The 24,586-nt window shown below is 46.2% G+C and overlaps 1 protein-coding gene across 1 annotated transcript; it reads right to left on the reverse strand.

Moving 5' to 3' along the window:
- Positions 1-5,288: 5,288 nt before the first annotated feature.
- CCL22 (C-C motif chemokine ligand 22) lies at positions 5,289-23,984 on the reverse strand. The gene is made up of 4 exons (XM_019753654.2): positions 23,727-23,984; positions 12,471-12,584; positions 11,145-11,268; positions 5,289-7,015 (listed from the first exon to the last, which is right to left on the reverse strand). Exons 1-4 carry the CDS (start codon positions 23,806-23,808, stop codon positions 6,934-6,936), a joined length of 402 nt encoding a protein of 133 aa, XP_019609213.2. The 5' UTR covers positions 23,809-23,984; the 3' UTR covers positions 5,289-6,933.
- Between the last annotated feature and the right edge of the window lie 602 nt (positions 23,985-24,586).

The raw sequence follows: 24,586 nt of genomic DNA on the forward strand, positions 1-24,586 counted from the left end.
CCCAGCGTTTACCTCTTAAAGCCCCAATGCCTCAGGGACCTTGTTCATCAGTGCACCCCCCACACCCAACCTACAGCCTGAAAAACAGGGGCTTGGTACAGTAAATATTTGCTGAAAGAATGATCCAGTCCAACTTCATAGGGGCAGATGGGGATACTGAGGCCCAGAGAGGGGCAGACTCACCCCAGGTCACAGAGAGCATCAGGGTGGAGAACTGCCACAGAGAAGACGACTGGGCATTAGCAGGGGCATGGGCAGCTCAGGACACAGAAAAGAGCCCAGCCCCCTGCCTCCAGCCCCCCCACCTCTCTGTTCCTACTTTGCACCAACTCCCATCTCCAGCTCTGGACCCCTGTGAACCACACAGCTACCAACCTCACCCAGGTCACTCGGTGCCTCTTGGCTCATCCTTAACTCTGTCGTGTGTCTTGGAGAAGTCCCGCCTCTCTCAGGGCTTCAGTTCTCCATCTGTACAAGGAGGGAGTTGGCCTAGTCTCCCGAGGAAAGAGCTTCGAAACTGACTTTCCAGGTTCTCATTCCCTTAGAGGTGGTGACAACTGGACCACGGATGACCAGTCAGTAGCTCCTACCAAACGGGTGTTAAGTGTCTGCAGATGTTGGGTGCAGCACAGCTGCTCCAATGGCAGCTTCCGGAAGGCAGAGTGGCCCAGACTGGGGCCACGAGTTAACTGTGAACCCACTCCACCTAGCCATGTCTGGGATGCCAGACAGAGGGAAACCAGTCTGTCTGTGAGCCACTGTCCCGCTGTGGAACCAGCTGGTGTAGGCTGCGCTGGGCAGAGGGGTCACAATTCCCAAGGCTGGGGGACCTCTCTCACTCAATGGGCTGTCTGTGGTGTGGAGCTCAGAGGCTGGACACGGCTTGATGGGGAGCAACACCCCCAGGAAGGGCCTGTGTCCACAGCTTTAAGTGATTTGCAAGATGAAATCACATGATCCTGATAACAAATCCAGAGTATAAGCCAAATACCACTGCCACGGTCCATTGTATGGATGAGGAAACCGAGGCAGGTAGAAGTTAAGGAATTTTCTGAAGATCATCAGACACGAAGTGGGGGAGCCTAGATTTGCCCCAGTCCACGGGCTCTGGGGTCTGAGTTCATGACCACCAGGCTACCCCACCTCCCTCTACCCCCACTGTGAGAACTGCTGTGAGGATTAAATGAGTTTACACCCATAAGGTGCTGGTTCAGAGCCTGACACAGAACACGTGCCAAAACATAGGAAATGGCACCACTTTCCTTTGTTCAGCCCTTGGGGATGTCCCTTGCCCTCTTGTGGCCCAGCTTTACCTCTTATAAAATTGGAATGGTCACCCCCACCTACTTTATCAGGCCACTGAGGCCTACGTGACTTTAGATTCAGTTCAGACACGGTAACCAGGCTTTCAGGTCAGCCAGACCAGCAGCCAGACGTGACTCCACCACCTAGGAGGGGGCATCGCCTTGGACAATCAACTTCACCTCTCCAAGCCCGTTTCCCCACCCGTAAAGTGGGATGCTAATAGCCACTTCACCAAATCAGTCCCTGGGGAGTCCATGAAACTAAGGGCTTTTACAGTGCCTGGCGTACAGAAGCCACTAGTGTTTGTTACTCAGCTCTGGTGTTTGCCTGGCCCTGTGGTGGGATGGGGGACCCAAAGGTAAATCCATAAGCCAAAGTCCCTGCCCCAAGGAGCCCCAGCTCAGCAGGAGAGAGGAAAACATGAGTCCTCCCAGAGACTCTAAGGCTGCAGGTCTGGGGGAGGGAGAGAGGCCTTCATTGTTGTCTGGGAATCAAGAAAGAAGGGAGAGAGAGCTGTTTCAATCAGAAGATGGGCAGAATTTTGCTTTTGAAAAATTTTCATATTGTCGTTTTGAAAAATTTTAAACAACAAAGAAGAAGGAATGATACAAAGAATTTTCATATTTCTACCACTTAAATTCAATAATTAGCATTTTTCTATATCTGCTTCTTTTTTTGTTTGCCGAGCCCATTTCAAAGTAAATTATGGATGCCTGATATTTTGCCCCAAAATACATTAGCGTGCATCTCCGCAATATACAGACATTGTCTTATACAAATGTAAGACTGTTATCCCACCTAACAAAATTAATAGTAATTCCTACATGTCATGTAATACTCACTTAATATTCAAATTTCTCCAATTGTCCCAAAAATGTATTTCATAGTTTCTTCTTCTTCCTCTTTCCTTCTTTTTTCCCTCCTCCCTCCCTCCCTCTAACCCTTCTTTCTTTCTCTCTTTCTTTTATTTTTTGAACCAGGATCCAATCTATATTCATGCATTGCCTATGGTTATTTCTTTTTAGTCTACAATAGACCCCCTGTACATTTTTAATGACATTGACTTTCTGAAGGGTCAAGACCATTGTCTTACACACCATTTTCATTCTTAATTTATCTAATTACACTTTTATGATGTCATCTACTGGTTCCCTAGTCTGTGTTTCCTGTAAACTAGCAGTGCGATCTACAGGCTCAATTAGCCTCCGGCCTCGTATTCTTGGCAAGAATCCATTATGAGTAATACTGTGTACTTCACACCACAACAGACAGGTTGTTCCACTGTCCTTGATGGGCTACTGACAGTTCTCTCTGCTGGAGAACTGTTAATCCCTTTGTGATTCACAACTAACTTGCAATCCGCAGCTGGTCGGGATTTTGACAGACCATTCCAGGCAGAGGGAAAAATCTAACCAAGGTGGGACCTACAGGACCTATGCAGGGGATGGGGAAGAATCTAATGACACTGGCTCTGAGGAAGGAGTGGGCAGGGAGGCTGCAGTTGGACTTTGAAGCTGGAGCAAGGGGCGAGGCTGCTGTCCAGAGACCAAAGGGATCTGGGAAGGTTCTGAGCCGAGGAATAAGTAGAGACGTGATTAGAATAAGTAAAGCAGCACCGGGAAGTAGGAAAGAGGGTTTCCTGGGGCAGTGCGGTAGAGGGGACAAGGGTATCCCTGCCCGCACCCTCCTGGGTGCCCCAGGAAGCAGGCAGCCTGCACTGTTCTTGTGGGACATGAGGGATTCCCCCTGCCCTGGAAGGAGAACAGAAACAGCCGTGAGGACCAGGAGTGGGAGCCGGGGACACTGCTGTGGGGTCCCAGGACGATAGGAGAAACGAGATGGCCAGTGAGGTGGCCATCTCCAGGGTCCCTGGGGAACAGCCTCGCCTAGCTTTTCCCTGCTCCACTCAACTCTGCCCAGTTCACATTTCTGGCCAATAAGGAGGGCTGCCCGCATGCCCTTGGCATTGCCTCTGTCTGCGCACACACCTGGCCACATCCTCTTTTTATTTTGATCAAATACACATGGCAAGATTTACTATTTTAACCATTTCGAAGATGACAGTTCAGTGGCATTACGTCCATTCACGTTGTTATGCAATCATCACCACATCCATCTCTAGAACTTTTTCATCCTGTGAAATTGAAAGTCTGGACCCATTAAATAATTCCCATTCCTTCTTGCCTCGGGAAATGGAAATCACCATTCTACTTTCTGTCTCTGAGTTTGACAATTCTAGGAATCACACGATATTTGTCCTTTATGACTGGCTTATTTCACTTACCATAATGTCAATCCATGTGGTAGCATGTGTCGGAATTTCCTTCCTTTTCACAGCTCAATACTATTGCATTATATGGATACAGCACATTTTGCTTATTCATTCATCCATTGATGGACACTAGGGTTGTTTCCTCCTTTGGCTATTGTGGGAAATGCTACAATGACAATGGCTATATAAATATCTCTTCGAGTCCCTGCTTTCAATTCCTTTGTATATGTACCCAGAAATGGCATTACTGGATCATATGGTAATTCTATGTTTAATTTTTTTGAGGAACCACCATGCTGTTTTCCACAGTGACGGCACGATTTTGCATTCTCACCACCAAACCACAAGGGTTCCAATTTCTCCACACCCTCACCAACCTTGTTTTTTTTTTTTAAATAATCGCCATCGTAATGGGTGTGAAGTTGTATCATGGTTTTATTTGCATTTCCCTAATGATTAGTGATGTTGAGCATATTTTTATGTGTTTATTGACTATTTGAATAGTTTCCATTTTGTTATTGGGCGATCTGTACCTTCTTATCTCATTGGATTCTTACAACCACACACCCTGACATCTCTTTTATGCTCCCTGTTCATAGAGGTAGGAACTGAGGGTCAGAGGATGAAAGCAACTTGCTCCAGACTCCCAGCCCGTGAGAGTTTCTACACCCATCTCAGTCTGTGACATGCGCCCTTCCTGATGCTTGTCCCTGCGCCCTGGGTGCTCTGGGTATCTGGAAATCCCGCTGTGAGAGCCAGATCTGAAGGGGAGCAAAGGCCACTTGTGCCAAGATGTCCATGGAATGGTGTTTACACTGAGGAAATAATAAAGATGCCCCAAGGAAAGAAGAGTGGTGTTTTGTTGTTTTGACAGAGTGAGCTGTGTCCAGGAACTCCAGGAAAGTAGGCCCAGTTGAGGGTCCAGGGGAGCTCAGCACAAGATGAACTAGGGACTCCCCAAACCCACTCTGTTTTCCTCCTGGACACACAGCTTGGCTGTACTTCCCAGCATCCCGTGCAGTCAGAGTGGCCATGTGACTGAGTTCTGCCAGTGGCAGGAGGGAAGAAGTGATGAGCCCCTTGTCCTGGCCTGGCTCAAAAAGTCCTTGCACAAGACTCCACTCTCCTTTGCCATCTGCTGATGACAGGAAGGCGTCCAGGCCCAGGAGGAGGGTGAGGCCATCAGAAAGAAGGACCCCAGGACGCCAAATGACCATGTAGAAGGTCTCCCACTGACCAGGAATGCCTGATCAGACTTCATGTGAGAAGAAAAAAACTGCTATGGAATTGAGCCACTGAGATTTTGGAGTTTGTGCAGAAAGTAGCCTTTCCTGACTAATACACTCTCCTCTTCCTTTGTGTCTATCCTTGAAAGGGGAATGTGAGGTTGGGTTATTGAATGAATGACTGAATGAATAAATATCTGCTTAAAGCTCCAGACTTGGAGATTGAATGAGTGATTTCATCAGATCCTCCTGACAAGTGGGCCCAGGGTGGGCCAGGCCTGGTGGAATAATCTTTGGGCCTCCATACTGGCACGGACACAGCCTACTTCCCAGGTCCTCTTGCCCAGTCCTGACTCCCCACCCCCTTACAGGTGGGCAAGCCAGCTCACCTGTCAATGTCAAGGGCTTCCCCACTGGGAGATAGCAGCCATGATGACCCGCCCCACCTCACAGGGACAGCAAATGGCAAAGAAAAAAGCAGACACTGTTGTAGAGGATTTATTTTCTGGAAGGCCTGAGGAGCAAGGGCAGAACAGGAAGGCAAGGGGACCCAAGGACATTTGAGGGTTTTGTACATGGGCAGCAGGCAGGTTAACACTTCCAGTGGCTGGGGCAGGCAGATGACCCTGGGCTGCAGGGGGGACACAGGCCTAGGAAGACACTGAGTTTTATGTCTAGCAAAGTGATTCCCCATGCCTTGGACCTGAGTCCCACAGCAACCCCATAAAGTGGGTATTATCATTATCAGGTGAGGCTCAGAGAGGTTAGATGGTCTCCTCAGGGTCACACAGCAACAACCATCCCACTGAGCTGCACTAGGCTCCCTTGGGAAGGGACAAGCATATGTAAAGCTTATTTCCTTTACCTGGGGAATGTACTGTTCCCAAGGAGGGGCAGATAAGTCCTTAGCCTGGCCCCAGCCTTCTGAGAACAACCTTCACCCAAGGCTCCTTCACTTAATTATACCCCACAAACTCACTCCCAGCGCCAGGAGAGATCCCTTTTGTCCCCCTCCCACATAGCCCCCCAAATTCTTCCACTCATCCATCTGACCTCTTAAGCATTTGCCCTCTTTTCATATACAAATATAACTAGAGGCTGCACTACCAAGCCAAGGGTGTCATTCACACCATCGCACGAATTTGGTTATCAGTTGTTTGTGGAAGGAGGAAGAAGGACTTTGCAGAGTTCAGCCTGGGTGTTGGAGTTTGGAGGAACAGTAAAAACCCGAGGGAAGTAAGAAGTGTAGAGGCCCAACACAGATGTGAAATGGGGAAGGGAAGAAAGGTGAATCTGGGAAAATGTGAGGTTTCACAATTGACGCAGCTGGCTCTTCTCTAGATAACCTTGCGTCTCCACATGGATGTGTGAAGGCTTTTATGGACATTCCTTTCATGGATTCAGTCTGCAGCCATTTGCTGAGCTCTGATTCTGAGCCAGGCCCTGTGCTCTGTGCTGGAGGCCAGGAGACAAAGGTAACTCAGATATGGACATTGGTCCAGCCAGTGAGACTGGAGGATGAGCCCCCAAGTCCCAAGAATTCTGGGCGGACTGTGACTAGGACGGTTAAGAAGGGGCAGAAAGCCAGGGGAATTCTGAACACTGGCTTAGGTTCTGGCTTCTTAGGCTCAGCAATGCCTTGGAGGGTTGCTGGGTTGGGCATGTGCAAGTGGTGGGGAAAGAGTCTGGGTGTCAGGAGCCGCGTGGGCAAAGACCCAGAAATAGAAATGCGTGGCATGGGCTTGGAGAACAGGGAGGTGGAGTCCAACGTGCGTAAAGGGAAATGAGGCAGAGCTGGAGACAGGGTTGGGACCCAGATCTGAAGGGCCGGGATGCCAAGCTCAGGAGCTCTGACCTCAGCCCAGGCCAACGGGAGCCATGGAAGGATTTTGAGCAGGGGCGTCATGGACCAGGATTGTGGACCTTCTGGTTACATGGGGGGGCACAGAGTGGGTTGGAGGGTAAGGCAACGTGGAGGGTGACAGCCGCAGGGGTGGGGATCGAGGACAGCAAAGAGAGTCGTTGGCACAGGCTTGTGCTCGGGAGCAGCTGTAATAGCAGGGAGGTAGGTCTCTGTGAGCCTTCCTGGAGGAGCCAAGGCCATGGTCATCAGGGAAGGACCTGTCCTCGTTAGTTCATCTTCTGGACAAATTTCTTCACCCAGAACAGGCTGGGGTCAGCACAGATCTCCCGGCCCTTGCCGGTTACAAAGCTGGAGGGAGGAGACACCAGGGAGACGATGAGACAGTGTTAGCATGCAACCAGGATGCTACATCCCACCCAGAAAGCTTGCTATTTATGAGTCACCTACTGTATGCAGAGATACCTGCTATATAGAGTGGCTTAGCATTTATGAGCTATCTACTGTATGCAAACATGTTTCTTAAGAGGGGGAGATGAGCAGCAGGACTTCCAAGCCCCCCAGCCCCTCAGCCCAGGCTTGAGTGCTAGGTTAGGCCAGGGAATCGAATGCTCCAGAGTCCCATAATCATTGCTGCCATTGCCTTGGGAGGGAGTATTAGGTAGTGGCCAAGACCATGAACTTTGGAGCCAGCTTATCTGAGTTAACATCCTAGTTCTGCCACTTGTTAGCAAGTCCTTTAACTTCTCTGAGCCTCAGTTTCCATATCTGTAAAATGGGGATGGTAATAGTGGTCTAGGGTTTTGATGAGATTTGATGAGTTAATATAAACTGAAGTGCTCAGCACAGTACAGAGAAGATGCTATATAATTGTGTTAGGAGCTGGCCTGAACTCTTAACATTGATTTTCTTAGTAAGTCCTTACAATAAACCTATGAGGTCCTATTATTGTATCCATTTCATAGCTGAGGAAAATGAGGCCCAAAGAGGCAAAGCGACTTGTCTGACTGCCAGAGCTGGTGAGATCTGACGCAGCATGTTTGCTGTGAACTGGACTCTCAGGGGCCAGTGTCTTTGGAGAGTGTCACCATTCAGGCCCCTCTAGAGGCCCAAAGCACAGAGAGAGGTGAGGACTGGTCCAAGACCACACAGCAGCTGTGGGCTGAGGCTCCCACCCTTGCTCAAGCGACAGCAAACACCAGGCCAGGCCCCTGGGGCTCTGTCCCAGCCATTGTTGGCTGAATACTCCCCAACCCCAGACTTCCTGCCTCTCAGGAATCTATCTTTGGGACCTAGAAGCTCCTGGCTCCCCTTATTTCCTTAACCTGCCCCCACCCATCAAACGGCTAACGAACAGAAAGAACAAAGAAAGCAGCAATGTTGATCTTGGCCATGTGGGCAGCCTGCCCTGGTCTCTGTGTAACACTGGGCAAGGCTCAGCCCTTCTCTGAGCCTCAATCTCCCCATTCCTCAAACCACATTCCTTCTAGAGTCCCTTCCGGCTCAAAATCCAATAATCACACATGTGTTATCTCTTATTGAGGACCTATTATATGCCAGGCATTAAGCATTATACCTTCTATTTACTATTACTATGTCCTGTGATGCTCAAGAAAACCCATAACTTCTCTCACTTGTACAAAGGGGATTTTAACAGTACCTACTACAGAGTTGCTTCAAGAATTAAATGAGCTGAACCTATATGCTGAAAACTATAAGACATTTTTGAAAGAAACTGAAGAAGACACAAAGAAAAGGAAAGACATTCCGTGCTCATGGATTGGAAGAATCAACATAGTTAAAATGGCCATATTACCCAAAGCAATATACAGATTTAATGCAATCCCCATCAAAATCCCAATGGCATTTTTTAAAGAAATAGAACAAAAAATCATCAGATTTGTTTGGAACCACAAAAGACCCCGAATAGCCAAAGCAATCTTAAGAAAAAAGAACAATACTGGAGGTATCACACTCTCTGACTTTAGCTTGTACTACAGGGCTACAATAATCAAAACAGCATGGTATTGGCAGAAAAACAGACACATAGACCAATGGAATAGAATTGAGAACCCAGAAATAAAACCATATAAATATGGACAGATAATTTTTGACAAAGAAGCTAAAAACATACAATGGAGGAAAGACAGCCTCTTCAATAAATGGTGCTGGGAGAATTGGATAGCTGCTATCCGTCACCATGTACCAAACTTAATTCAAAATGGATCAAAGACTTAAGCATAAGACCTGACACAATAAACTGCATAGAAGAAAACATAGGTACTAAACTTATGGACCTTGGGTTCAAAGAGCATTTTATGAATTTGACTCCAAAGGCAAGGGAAGCAAAAGCTGAAATAAACGAATGGGACTATATGAAACTTAAAAACTTCTGCACAGCAAAAGAAACCATCGATAAAATAAAGAGGCAACCAACTGAATGGGAGAAGATTTTTGCAAACAGTGCCTCCGATAAGGGGCTAATATCCAAAATGTACAAGGAACTCATGAAACTCAACAACAACAACAAAAACAACCCAATTGAAAAATGGGCAGAGGACCTGGAGAGACATTTCTCCAAAGAGGACATACAAATGGCAAATAAACATATGAAAAAAATGCTCAACATCACTAATCATCAGAGAAATGCAAATAAAAACCATAATGAGATATCACCTCACCCCAGTCAGAATGGCTATCATCAACAAGACAAATAGTAACAAGTGTTGGAGAGGCTGTGGAGAAAAAGGAACCCTCATACATTGTTGGTGGGAATTCAGACTGGTGCAGCCGTTATGGAAGGCAGTGTGGAGAATCCTCAAAAAATTACGAATAGAATTACCATATGACACAGCAATCCCTCTCCTGGGTATCTACCCCCAAAATCTGAAAACATTTATACATAAAGACACGTGTGCTCCAATGTTCATTGCAGCTTTGTTTACGGTGGCCAAGACATGGAAACAACCAAAATGTCCTTCGATAGATGAATGGATAAAAAAGTTGTGGTATATATACACAATGGAATACTATTCGGCGGTAAGAAAAGATGATATAGGAACATTTGTGACAACATGGATGGATCTTGACAGTATAATGCTAAGCGAAATAAGTCAGACAGAAAAAACAGAGAACCATATGATTTCACTGATATGTGGTATATAAACCAAAAACAACAAAAGAACAAGACAAACAAATGAGAAACAAAAACTCATAGGCACAGACAATAGTTTAGTGGTTACCAGAGGGTAAGGGGGTTGCGGGGCGGGAGATGAGGGTAAGGGGGATCAAATATATGGTGATGGAAGGAGAACTGACTCTGGGTGGTGAACACACAATGGGATTTATAGATGACGTAATACAGAATTGTACACCTGAAATCTATGTAATTTTATGAACAATTGTCACCCCAATAAATGGGAAAAAAAAGAATTAAATGAGTTAATATTTACAAAGTGTGTGTAAGACTGCCTAGCACTAGCAAGCACTCTCTACATGTTTGCTAAATGAAAATAAATGAAGGTGACCACTCCCATGACACTGATGGGGAAACTGAGGCTCAGAGTTGAAGTGACAAGGACCCTGAGAGGGCTTCCACTTCAGCCTTCTTTGTTATTCACCTGCAGACCCCTCTGAGGGATGAAGATGCGTGAGGAGAAAGAAGACGAGAAGACGATGACGAAGCCACAAAGGGGGTCATGAGTCCCCAAGCCCAACCTCCTCACCCCCATGTGTGGTGTGGCAACAGGCTCCTCAGAGCCTGCAGAACAGCCAAAGAAGCTGCCCCAGAAAGGACAGGCCCAGTCACCCAGCCAGGACAAGACGTAGGCACAGGCTCCAGGCCAGGGGAAAGGAAGCAAAGAAGAAAACCCTGAACAAAGACCCAGGAGTCTTGGTTTCAGCCTGATCGTGTCACTTCCCCTCCCTGAGCCTGTGTCTCCATCTATAAAATGGAAATAATTACACCTCCTCGTAGAATTGTCATGAGGGTTAATGAGTCAGCACAGTCGTACTCAGAATAGTGCTTGGCCGGGAGTAGGGTCTCCGTAACTGTCAGCTCTTAATGTTCGATGAATGGCTGCCTCAAATAACTCCCACGCTGCGGGGAGGCTCCAAGGTGCTTCTGATGGGAGCATCCCTGCTGACTCTGGCACCCTGCGCACTGCCTGTATCCTGTACCCCATACTCTGTAGCTGTCTACTGCCTACATTGCCATGCCCATGTGAGGGGGCACCCTTCTCATTGAGTTCTGCGTTCTCAGAACCTGCCACGCCACCTGGCACATAGAAGGTGCCCGGTAACATTTCTTAAATGACCCCGTGATGTTTTCCCCCTGGTATATTCAAACCTACTCCAGCCAAGTGCTCCCGCCGGCATCCAGAGGCCCAGATGCATTCCTTCCATCTCTGAGTGCCCACACCCACCCGTACCTGCGCCCTCCTGGGCCACACCCATCAGGCTCTCCCAGGGCCCTACTCACACCACGCCAGGCCTCCGGCAAGACTGCGAGGTCCAGTAGTAGTATTTCACCACACGCAGGGGCAGCGGGAAACGGATGTAGTCCCGGCAGCAGATGCTATCCTCCACATTGGCTCCGTAAGGACCTGGGGGAGACGTTATGCTCAGAGGAGTTGCAAGCTGGGCACAGAGAGTCTCCCTCTGACCCAGCATTTTTTTTTTTTTTCTCATGTGCAAGGTTGGTATCCAGAGGATTCTGGACCCTCGAAGTCTCTGCTCTCAGGACCTCGGAGAAGCCACTAAGGACCCAATGTCTACATTCTAGTTGGTCAGCTCAAGAGAGAGGGATTCAGAATGGCTGGGCATCCACGATGCCCTAAACTTCTATTTGGTACCCCGAGACTCTGAACAGAAAGGAGCCTTAGAACCTTGCTTTTTGAGGTGAGGTCCATGGACCAGCACCATCAGCATCACCTAGAGCCTGTTGGAACTGCTCGGTGCCCAGCTCCAGCATTCCTGAATCAGATGGGCATGGTGAGGAGATCCCCAGCTAATTCAGACGTCTGTTTCAGCTCACCTCCACTTTAAACCCTTTCATGGAGCAAATGGCGAGGCTGACGTCCAGAAAGGGGAACGACTTGCCCAAAGTCACACAGTGTGACTCTGGAGAACCGGGACAAGAGCTCAAGCAGAGTCCAATCACATAGATCCAGGTTCAAGTCCCATTCTGCCCTGAGAAGTGCGGCCAGTGTAGACAAGTCATTTAACATCTCTAAGGCTTATTTCCTCTGCTGACCAAGGAGATAGTAAGAGTACTGACTCTATGGGGACTTTAACTCAAGGAAAGCACACAGGAACCTCAATAACTGAGCAATTATTGGTCCTGGCTGCCTGACTCCCAGTCCAGTGCTCCTTTCCCTACCCAACATGGGGCAGGATAGTTTACATTCGGATGGAGAAGAGAAGTCAGGACCCCAGTGTTGAGGGCAGATTCTGGAGCAAAAATGGAGGGTAGGACCAGCTTTCCAAGAGAATATCCCTTACCCTGGCTCCTGCCTTCCCCCCACTGTAAGGGCCCTATACTCCAGTTCTCTAGAGGATAGGACTGTGGTCCATGCCCACCACAACCCCCAACCCAGCTGAAACAGATCCTAGACTCCAAGCCTTAAAGACTACCCATTTAACAGATGTGTAAACCGAGGGCCAGAAAAGCAAGAGGACTAGCTTAAAAGCCAATGGCAGACTCGGGGTACTGACCTCAGTCCAGTGTTATTTCCACTACATGAGGAAGATGCTCCAGGGTCTGATCACGGCTACTGTAGGGAGCCCTCCCTCTCCCCAGCCTTACCTGCTTCAGTTGCTTGAAGTGCCATAGCAAGGAGGATGAAGGCAGCCAGGAGCGAGGTCTGCAGGCTGGCCATGCTCCTGTTCTGTGTGTCCCAGCTCAGGTGTCTACAATGGCCTAAAGATAAGAGGGTGTGACATTTAAGCATTTGCTACACCCACAAGTCTCAGACACTCTTAGTCACCAGTGAGCCCAGAATCTCTGATATTCATACTGTGAAAGAAAAACTCCCGCTTCCTCCAAACTGAAGGAAATTCTCTGTGGCGAGGAGCTATCAAAGGGGACCCCCAACCTCCTTCCCTCTGGGTCTCAAGAGACGTGTAAATCCCCCTTGAGCTGGGCCTCTTGGAGGCCTGCATTTCCCAAGATTTGCTCGCGTGTGGCGGTGACCACATAACTGTATGTCTCTGGAAATGGGGAAGATGGCCTCACAGCCTTATCTATTTACCTCAGTGTTTGTTTGTAAATCAAGTGAGAATGTGGACAGGAGCTAAATGGCCTTGAACCCTCATCTGGAACTGAGGTCCATCTTGTACCCTTGGTGATCATGATGGTGCTCTCTTCCAGGAGAGAGACCTATGAATCCACTGGGCTGGTTTCTGTGCCCCTTCACCAGGCTGTGCTAGGGCTTCTCCCAAAGTCCCAACGGGGGCCACTTCATGGTCTACTCAACAGTTGCGAAGAGCTTCCACACACATTTCTGTCTTGTTTGTTCTTCTTTCCCAGCTGCCCCCGAGCTCTTCCTCATCCAGCTCCTTCTCAATCTATCACCACGTCCCACTGAGTCCTTCCCAAACCTCCCTCAGATCTGTCCCCTTTGTTCCACCCCATTGTTCCTGCCCAGTCCAGGCCAGCTCTGCCTCAGGCTCAGACAATGACCACTTACTCCCCTCTCTATATGACAGCAGCCGGAGTAAGTAGCACAGATTCAAAGCTGCACATAAGTAACTCTCTCCTGTTTCCAAACCTTACTGTGGCCCCATTACCTGAAGGCAGAGCCAAGCTCTCGATCATGACCTTCAAGGTGTCCTTTCCAGACATGTTCCCTGCTGCCCCCACTGGTCTCCAACCACACTCCTCACAGTTCCTCAAAGAGGTCTGTGGCCTGTCCCAAGCAGTGAGTGCCCTTTCCACTTCTCTACTGCATAAACTCCTACCCATGTGTCAAGAGTCATTCGAAATGTCACCTTCTAGGTACTAGGAACGTCCCCTTAAGACTTCAAATGGGATGACCTAGAATGGGACCTGAGCAAACTATGTCAAGGGTTCTCTTTCTCAGGCCCCTCCCCAGAAGCCAAGCTCCAAGTTCTTGGAAGGCAGGGTCTCTTTTTATTTGTCTCAACGTTCGCAGTGCCCACCAAGGCGGGATGACATGGTAGGTGCTCAGAACACGTGTAATGGACAGGAAACCGAAGCTCAGAGAAAGAGGGGACTTGCCCAAGGTGTCACAGCCAGGAAGTGGCTGAGCCAGGCCTGGAATTCAGAGCTCAGCACTCCATTTGTAAAGGGACCCATCCATTTATTTCTCGTTCGACAAACATTTATTCAATCATTTAGTAGACAGAATAATGGCCCTTCAAAAATGTCCACTTCTTAATTCCTGAAACCTGTGAATAGGTGACCTTACATTTAAAAAGTACTTTGCAGATGTGTTTAAGTTAAGTTAAAATACAGTTCCCTGGGTTATCTGGATGGGTCCGGTATAATCACCCTGCGATTACATTATAAGAGGAAAACAATGGGTCTGACTCAGACGGGAGACGGGGTGACAGCAGCAGAAGTCCAAGTGATACGAGACTATGAGCCCAGGAGTGCAGACAACCCCTGAAGCTGGAAAATCAAGGAAACAGATTCTCTCCTAGAGCTTCCAGAAGAAGCACAAACTTGCTGACACCTCGCTCTTAGCTCACTGCGACTGATTTAGGACTTCTGAGCCCCTGAACCATAAGGTAATACATTTGTGTTGTGTTCAAGCCACTAAGTTTGTGGTCATTTGTTACAACAGCAAGAGGAAATGAATACAAGCACCTGCCATGTGCCAGGTATGCTGCCAGCATCTGGGGACACAGCAGTGAACACGTCTCTACTCTCATGACGTTTAATTTGGAGACAGATAATAAACAGGCAAACAAATAACAAACATGGTCACGTCAGGTTGTGAGGAGTGCCATGAAGAAAACGAAACAGAGGAAAACAAACAGTGACTACAGGGAAGCACGTTTGGGTAGCCAGGACATCCTCGATGAGAGGGTGACATTGAAGTTGAAATCTAGAAGATACTGAGAAGTCTACCGGGGGGAAAGGGCAAGTGCAAAGGCCCTGACAGGGTGAGAGAGCTGAGCAGCTGGGGCAGAGGGGGTGAGGGCGCAGGGGGCAGCCTTCTGGAGAGAGCTGGGCAGGTGAGCAGGCAGGATGGTGCAGGATTCCTGTGAGCCTCCGATGCATGTGTGAAGGAAGTATACAGCATCACCTGGGAAGACCTCTCATCACAGGTGTCACCCAGAACCATCACAGCAGGACTGTATGGGTCCACTGCTGTGAGGTTCCTAGAGTAGTCAGGCTCATAGAGACAGAAAGTAGAATGGTGGTTGCCAGGGACTGGAATGGGAAGGTAATGGGGAGTTAGTGTTGAATGGGTGGAGAGTTTCAGTTTGGGAAGATGAAAGTTCTGAAGATGGATGGTGATGGCGGTTGTATAACAATGTAATGGTGTTTAGTGCTACTGAACTGTACGTTTAAGAATGGTTAAAATGGTGTGTTTTATGTTATGTATATTTTACCAATAAAAAAATGAAAAAAGAGCATAAGAGAAGATGTTCCAGAGGCAGCCCGGTGGCTCAGGTGGTTGGAGCGCCGTGCTGCTAAGCCGAGGTCGCCGGTTCGATTCCCACATAGGCCAGTGAGCTGCACCCTCTATAGCTAAGATTGTGAACAACAGCTCTCCCTGGAGCTGGGCTGCTGTGAGCGGCCGGCAGCTAGAATGAGCTGCCGTGAGCTGCTGTGAGCAGCCGACCACTGCCTCAGCCGGAGGAAGTGCAAGGCTCATAATACCATCACGGGCCAGGGAGCTGCTAGACTGAGGAACAATGGCTTAAACTGGAGAGGAGGGGGAGCGGAAGAAGAGAGAGGGAGTCTTCTGAAAAAAGAAAAGGCATCACCCAGAATCGAATTGAGCCTCTAGTCCTCACTTTTAGTTCATAAGAAACACAGGGGCTGGAGGAAGAAGATGAATGACCCTACAAGAACACAATCAGACAATTCTAGAGAATGCGACCTTCCAGACCTTCCACAAGACAACTGTCCTGTCCCAGAATCAGCAAAAAGTCAACGTTGTTAAAAAAAAAAAAAAACCAAAAAAAACAACAAAAACAAAAACGTGGATAGGAACATTTAAGATTAAAGGAGATTTAAGAGACATAAAAGCCAAATAAGTACAACATGTGGACTTTGAATCCTAGGTTTGAAAATAGCTATAAAAGACCTTTTGGGGGACAAGTGGGGAAATTTAAATATTAGATGATATTACAGCTTTATTGTTGGTTTTCTTAGATTTAATAAAGACTTCAAGAGCGTGTAGGAAGATGTCTGTTCTTAAGAGAGGTATACTAAATAATTTAAAGCTGAAGTTCATAATGAACTTACTTTCAAAGAGTTCATGTTCAGGGAAAATACATATGTATGTGTATGTATTGTTTATATATAGTAGCTGTGTGTGTATATATAGATATGTGTGTATATGTGTGTATATATGTATGTGCACATGTATATATGTGTGGATGTATAGCATGTGCACGTGTGTGCATATATGTATTTGTGTACAGTATGTGTGTGCATATATGTACATGTGCATTTAGATGCATGTGTGCGTGTATGTATATATTAATATCCCAAAGAGAGAAAGGGAGAGACAAAGCAAATATGGAAAACTGTTAACAAAGTTGAAGCCAAGTGGTGGATATGCTGGTGATCGTTGAACTATTTTAACAACTTTCCTGAACATTTAAAACCTTTCATAATAAATACATGGGGAGAGAAGAAGAAATATTTTTTAAACGTGAAGTCATCTTGTGAAAACTGGGCCATGTTTGGAGGATGGCAAGTGAGAGACAGAGAACTGGTCTTGTGGCCTTTCATCTGAACTTGGGGTTTTCTTACGTGGGGCCCTCCAAGGTGGAGGCCCCTCCATGAGGTGGGCTCAGGGGCTCCCCCCTGGAGAACACCTGTGTCCCCAGGGACTTGCAGGACAATATGTCCTTCCTGCTGACTCAGCCTCTGCCACCCATCACCCCATTTCCCTGGGGATTGGAAGGGGGATGAGTAACTAGCTGGCTCTGCTTCCCAAGAGCCGTTGGCCCCCTGGAGCTGGAGAAGAGGCAGGTGCAGCGTTAACGGAGCCCTGAGGTCCCAGGCAGGATGCAGGGGACCAGTTTTCAAAGAAAGGAAAGGGGAGTTCCTTTTGGGCTGAAAGTGGGGAATCACCGGCTGTGGCTGATGAAGGAGATGTTTGCTCTCCTCCTGCTGGTGGTTGATGCTGCCTCCATCTCTCTGTCTTCCCTGCCAGGCATGGAAACCTCCCAGATCAAATTCCCTTTTCCCCAAACTTCCTTCTTCTTTTGTTTAAATTAACTTTTGTTTATTAAAAAAATACATAAAAGTGGAAACAACCCAAATGTCCATCACCGGATGGACAAACAAAACGTGGGACGTGCATACAGTGGAATACTATTCAGCCTGAAAAAGGAAGGAAATTCGGACGTGTGACACCTGCTACCACATGGATGAACCTTGAGGACATGATACTAAGTGAAATAAGCCAGTCACAAAAAGACAAATCCTGTATGATTCAACCTACGTCAAGTGCCTGGAGTAGTCAAATTCGCAGAGACAGAAAGTAGTATGGTGGTGGCCAGGGGCTGGGGAGGAGGAGGAAATGGGAGTTATTGTTTAAGGGGGACAGAGTTTCAGTTTGGGAAGATGAGTAGGTTCTGGAGATGAGTAGGGGTGATGGTTGCACATCAATGTGAATGTACTTCGTGCCACTAAACTGTATATTTAGAAATGGTCAAAACGGTAAATTTTATGTTATGTATATCTTACCACGATAAAAATATGCATAATTACATATAAATGTGTATTTACACAAATGCACAGTGTATATCTGGAAAGATACACAATTGATCGCACTTAAGGCCCCTAAGGAGGGAAACGGGGATGGTGCTGGGGGCGGGGAGAAGGGAAGGGGGCGGATGGCAGGTACTCAAAGGATTCCTTTCCACCGAATATCATTTAGTATGATTTGAAATTTTTTCCCACATTCATGATTAAACTATTCAAAAAGATAAAAATTTAAATCCGTGCAGCACAAAAAGGGGTTGACTGAAAAGTAGTTCTCCCACCTCTGAACCCCAACCATGTTTCATTTCCTGCCTAGAGGCAAACTGGCTTAACGATTTCGTCCTTCAGAAACAGTCTATGCATAGGCAAGCACACATATAAAGGTGTCTTTGAAAGAAATGGGAAGAAGGGAGGTAGGAAGGGAAGCAGCATACAGGTAATACAAAACTGCTGTTTTGTACCTTGCTTTTTTCACCTAAAATGCATCTTGGAATCAGTTCCCTGCAATACATTTGTCTCCATCTTGTTCTTTCCAATGGCAAAGTGCTTTCCCACTGTACAGATGAACCAAAGTGCACACGGCCAGTCCTATCCTGATGGACATTCTGGGTTTTTCCATTCTTTCTGGTTATATAAAAGCGCCAAAATAACCTTCATCAAGCATACTCACTAGGGGGAATGCATGTGGTCGACAAATTCCTAGAAGTAGAGTGGCTGGGCTTTTGCAAAAAGAAAGTCCCTGCCCAGAACAGCTGCTTTGAACTTCCTCTTTTTAGACAAGGCAAGCCCCCCACCCCCACCCCCGCCGCCCCCCAGAGGGCTCCACTATGAGGCTGCAGGACCGCTCCACGCCCTGATTTCTGAGAGGCTGTGAGCATTACCCAAAGCCTCGTTGGGGGCATCCCGCCATCCCTTCCTTTGGCTGGGTGGCTTTCAGCACTCCAGATTGTCCCAGGCCCTAGACGGAAGATGAGTAAATTTATCTGCGGCTCCTGGGGCAGGGGACTGGTAAGTCTGGGCTGCTCTGAGCAAAAAGAGTTGGTCAAGAGCCAGACTGGGAGACAAGATCTTTGAAGCTGAGTCCAGACCACCACTTGAGCCAGACAAGTAGACTGTGAGGCAAGTGGGAAATCCTGGGATGGAGAGAGAAGGGTGGAGAGGAAGAAGGAAAAGACTTTGGGGCTAAATGGCCACCACCACAATAATAATAATAATAATAGTAATAACGATAATAATACCAACTGGTATTTACTGGTGCCAGATTTACTGTGTTTTGTATTTTACATTCACTATCCCATCATCTCCCTACAGCAAAATTTAGAAGGAGCCACCATCATTATCCCCATTTCTCAGATAAGGAAACTGAGACTTAGATAGAGTCCACAGCCAGGAAGTGGTGGGACCCACATTTGCACTCAGATCTGATGCCAGAGCCCAGCTGCACTCTAACAGCTCACTGCCTGCAGCCATGGTCAGATTCGAAATAGAGGCACCAATGTGGAGTCCATCTTAGCCAGGGGCAGCCTGAGTTACGGTGCCTCAGGGTGAGGGACCAAGGCTCAGAGAATGGAAGCCATCTGCCGGGGCCACACTGAGGGAGTATGGAGTTGATCCCAGGATTTTTGTTTTTATTTTTTAAACTGAGATATGATTCACATGCTAAAATCATCCTTTTAAAAGGCATAATGCAGTGTTTTTTAATATATTCACATGGTGTATAACCATCACCACCGATTCCAAACATTTTCATCACCCCAAAAAGAAACACTGTATCCACCAGCAGTCACCCTCCATTTCCCCCTATTTCTAACCCCTGACAACCACTAATCTACTTTCTGTCTCCAGGAGTTTGCCTTTTGTGGACATTTCACACAAAAGGAACCATGCAATATGTGGCATTTTGTGTTTGGCTTCTCTTCTTTAGCCTAAGTTTTCAAGGTTCTTCTATATTGTAGCATACATCAGTACTTCATTCTTTTTCATGGCCGAATAGTATTTCCTTGCGGATATACCATATTCTGTTTATCCATTCATCAGCTGATGGACATTTGGATTGTTTTCCACCTTTTGGCGTTGAATAATACTGCTATGAACATTTGTGTACCAGCTTTTGTGTAAACATATGTTTTCAACTCTTTGGGTTTATAAGCAGGAGTGGAATTGCTAGGTCATATAGTAACTGTGTGTTTAACTTTTTGAGGACCTGCCAGACTGTTTCCCAAAATGTTCTGTCATCTTACATTCCCACCCCCAATGTGTGAGGGTTCCAGTTTTTCCATTTCCTCACCAGCCCTTGTTACTGTCCACCCTTCTGATTACAACCATCCTAGTGGGTGTGAAGTGCTGTGTCATTGTGGTTTTGATTTGCATTTTCCTAATAACAAATGATGTTGAGCATCTTGTCATGTGCATATTGCCATTTGTATATCTTCTTTGGAAAAACATCTATTCATATGCCTTGACCATTTTTAAATTGGGTTGTCTTTTTATTGTTGAGTTGTATCAGTTCTTTGTGTATCTTGACCTTAGATCCTTATTTTTTTCCATTCTTTGGCTTGTCTTCACTTTATCGATAGTGTCCTTTGGAGCACAAGAGTTTTTAATTCTGATGACATACAATTTATGTATTATTTCTTTGGTTACTAGTGCTTTAGGTGTCATATCTAAGAAGCCATTGTCTAATCCAAGGGCATGAAGATTTATCCTTATGTTTTCTTCTAAGAGTTTTATAGTTTTAGCCCTTACGTTTCAGTCTTTAATCCATTTTGTGTTGATTTTTATATACGATGTGAGGTGGGTATCCAACTTCATTCTTTTACATGTGGATATCCAGTTGTCCCAGCATTACTTGTTGAAAAGATTCTACCTTCTCCCAATGAATTGTCTTGGCACCTTGTCAAAAACAAATTGCTCTAAATGTATACATTCATTTCGGGACTCCAAACTTTATTCCATTGGTCTATGAGGTATGATTAAACAATATGGTGAATGTTTAAATTTTTAAAAATTTATTACAGTAAAAGTCATGTTGCCATTTGTCCCCCTCAAAATACTCCCCCTCTCTTTGAACACACTTATCCCACCATTCTTGCCACTTTCCGAAGCAGTTCTGGAAGTCCTCTTTCGTGAGTGTCTTTAGTTGTGCTGTCATGGCTGCCTCAATATCCTGAATCATTTTGACTTTGGGGAAGAGCCAGAAGTCACACAGTGCCACATCTGGTGAAAAAGGTGGATGAGGACACACTGTAATGTTTTTATTTGACAGGAATTGCCATACCAGAAGCGATGTGTGACACGGAGCATTGTCATGATGGAGGATGATTTATGGCACACTTTGAAACACACCTTCTCTCAACCATAGCTCACACCCGACTGACTGCACTGAACAAGTGGACACTTGTCACACTCTGTTACTAAGGTTCAATGCACTGCTTCCTGTATTAAAGATCCCTGCCTTTCTGTTGGATGGCACTCGGCAGCAGCATTCACCGTATTTTTTTTTTTATCACAATGGAAAGTCTCCATGGTACTGCAATTTCTGCCAAATAAAAACATTATGGTGTGTGCTAATCCACCTTATTCACTGGATCTGGAGCTGTGCTCTTCCCCAAAGTCAAAATGATTCAGGACATCGAGGCAGCCATGACAGTGTAACTAAAGACATTCATGAAAGAGGACTTCCAGAACTGCTTCACAAAGTGGCAAGAAGGATGGAATAAGTGTGTTCGAAGTGACGGGGAGTCTTTTAAAGGGGATTAATGGCACTGTGTCTTTTACTGTGATACATTTTTTTATTTAAACATTCACTGTATATTTTGGTCACACCTTGTATATGTCCATCCTATGCCAAACCACACTGTTTTGATTACTGTACTTTATAATAATCCCCCTAGGTTATCTTTTAAAATTTCAAATGAAATCTTTCAAACATACAGAAAAGTGAAATAAATCTTCAGGCCCACAACCTAGATTTAACAGTTGATATTTTGCTATGTTTTGGTTCATCTCTTTCGTTCTTAAGAAGTGAAATATTTTAGATACAACCACAGCTACCTTACTCCTACTCTCACCCATTTCCCCTCCCTACCTCTCCATGGGGAACCACAAAACAAACAGCCTGAAGCTGCGAGGAGTCCTTCTCAAGAATGTCATTATTCTTTTATAGCCTATAAATTAGACATAATATTGTTTTGTGGGTCTTTACATTTTACATAAGTAATATCATACTGAGTGTAACCTTTCACAACATGTTTATTTTACTCGTGTTTATGTTTATAAGCTTTTTCCCCGTCTTGATCCATGTGGATCTAGTACATTCATTTTCACTACTGTAGGTAGTAAATTCTATTTTGGACTAATCTATTGTTTATTTATCCAGTCCCCTGGCAGTGGACATTTAAGGTATTTCCAGATGTTCACTATTACTGAGAGTTCTGTAATGAATGGACATCCTGTCTGAGTCTTCCTGTTCCCTTCATCTTTTTGCTCTAAACTTGGTTCTCCCCTGAGGACCCTGCTTCCCTCACAGCCTTCATAGAAGTGGCTGTTCTCTCCCCAACTGCCATCAGACCACAGGGCCAGAATGAGATAGGCATCCTCGTTGCTCTTCAGAGCTACTTCCAAGCCAGCCATTCTTCTCTCCTCCCTAAAACCCCAGATTCTTTGAAATGAGTGTCACCAGACTTTACCATCCTTTACCCACACCCATTGCAGCCATCTAACTCCCCCACCCCAATCATTCCCCTCCCTTGTTGACAATTTTAGCTCCCAGCTCATAGTCATCTCTCTCCAATGTGATTGTCACAATTATGGTGACTTTGATCACCACCACTCAGTTCCATGACCTCCTCTGCTCCCGTGAATTTATCCTCCGCCTACATCAGCCTCACCCCCAAGGTCACACTCTTAACCACATCATTACTAGTACCTACACTTGCATAATCTCAGTTTCAAACATCTTACTCTCAAACCACCACCATCCATCTGCCCAGCTCAATATCTTGAGTATCCAATCCCAACAGTCCTTCCATCCCACCCAGACTGATCCTGTCCGTTTTCCCTGTCCCTGGCTCCCCCCACACACCCCCAGGTCCTGACTTCTCTCCTTACTCACCTCAACTTTCGTGGTCTTTCATTAGAAGCATTGTTTGCTTGTACCCTCTACACTCTTGCCCAAATAGCTTCAACTCCGATTCTTCTTGCTACCTCCTGACAAAACCATGACCCAGGTGAAACCCAACTCTCCACTCACTGCACCTGCACCAGAACAGCTGAATATGCCTGGAGAGAAGCACCAGTCATGTAAACTGAAAAGTCAATGTCACTAATGTCCATGGTTCTTCTGTGCTGCCCAAAAGTCCTACTACATTTCCCTGGGTCGTTTGCTCTCCCATTCTCCTAGACTGTTTCATTCTTTCTTCCCTCCCCTCAAACCTTCAATCCTTCCTCCCTGATCCTCACTGTCAACTGATGACCCCAATTTCTATTTCCCTGAGAAAAGATAAGTTATCAGAAGAGCACACCCATCTACACCCACCGCATCTACCCAGGATGTGTCTTTTTCTTGCTCCTAACTAATCGGCTCTCCTGCTTAAGGAAATTACTCCTCAGTTCTCTCATTTCTTTTCTGCATCATCAATGTCCCCCTGTCTACCATGTCATTTTCATCCGCATGCAACATACTGTTATTTCTCCCATCTTAAGAAAACAGTGTCTTGCCCCCACATCTGCCTCCAATACTGCACCTTTACAGTAAAACGCAAAAGAATTGTCTATACTTGTTGTCCCCAGTTCCCCTCCCCTTAGTCTCTCCACTCCCATTCTGATTCCAAAGATTCCTTTAGAAATCCCTATGATGATAGATGCATGACAAGAAGATATACTTCAGGGAGGGGAGGAGGAAAACACTAGAGCACATTGTATTCAAAGGTATTGACAGAAGTGTAAGAAAATATTTTTGAATTATGTGGGATGGAAGAATTCTTAAACATGTGAAGGATATAAAATATCTTCTGTAGTTAAAAAACAAAAAAAAGGTTAGAGTCAGGTAAACTGCCCTGTATTAGATAATGTAACACTAGATGCTGGAACACACAAGCCCCACATTATATAACAGCTCAGACATAATTAAAGTTTATTTCTTACCACATAAAATCCACAAAGGGTATTCCTGATTAATGAGGAACTCTTCTTCAAGTAGTGATTCGGGGACCCCGACTCCTTCCATCTGGTCACTGTTAACAGGTCACTGTGCTCATCTATGTGAAGCCCAGGAAGGGAAAACAGAACGGAGCATGGAGCATGGGAGGCTGTTCTGATCCAGGTCTGGAAGTTGGGTGCATCAGCTCTGCTCACATCCCAGTGACCAGAATTCAGACATACGGCTTCACCTAACTGCGAGGAAGGCTTAGAAACATTCTCTAACTGCGTAACCAAGCAGTAGAGGAAACAGGCTTGATGAAAAGCCATCCCATCTTTGCAAATAATGGGAGTTCTCCAGGGACCAGGGACCAGGCAAGGAGATGATTCATTTTCCAGCACCTTATTCTGAATGAGGAGCTTACTCCGGCCTGGATTCAAAGAGCAAGTCCCATTGTAAAATCATAATTGCTTTTTTCCAAGAAGAAATCCCTTAGAAAAGCAAACAATCCTACCTATTCCATTTATTTCTTCTGCCATTTGATATGTTTTGTGAGTTTCCAATTTTGTTTTTCAGTGTTACATAAAAACAAGAGGCACATTAAAGCCTCTAGAGTGTGACTAGTGTGACTTATATCCCAAGTTTCAGAGATTGGGACTCTGGTATAGCTCCATCACCAACTGGCAACAAGAGCTTGGCTACAAAGTCTCATGTCCCTGGGCTCAGACTCCAATCCTGTGACATGGGGATTAGTAATGTTTGCCACTAAAGGTTGTTTGAGGATCAAAGATTTTCTCATTCTCTGCTCCAAATGGTCCTCACAATAGAGCTTTCGGGTTGAAATGGCCTGCCTGGATGGCCATTG

Source organism: Rhinolophus sinicus, linkage group LG11 (assembly GCF_036562045.2).
Source record: "Rhinolophus sinicus isolate RSC01 linkage group LG11, ASM3656204v1, whole genome shotgun sequence".
NCBI classification, from domain to species: Eukaryota; Metazoa; Chordata; class Mammalia; order Chiroptera; family Rhinolophidae; genus Rhinolophus; species Rhinolophus sinicus.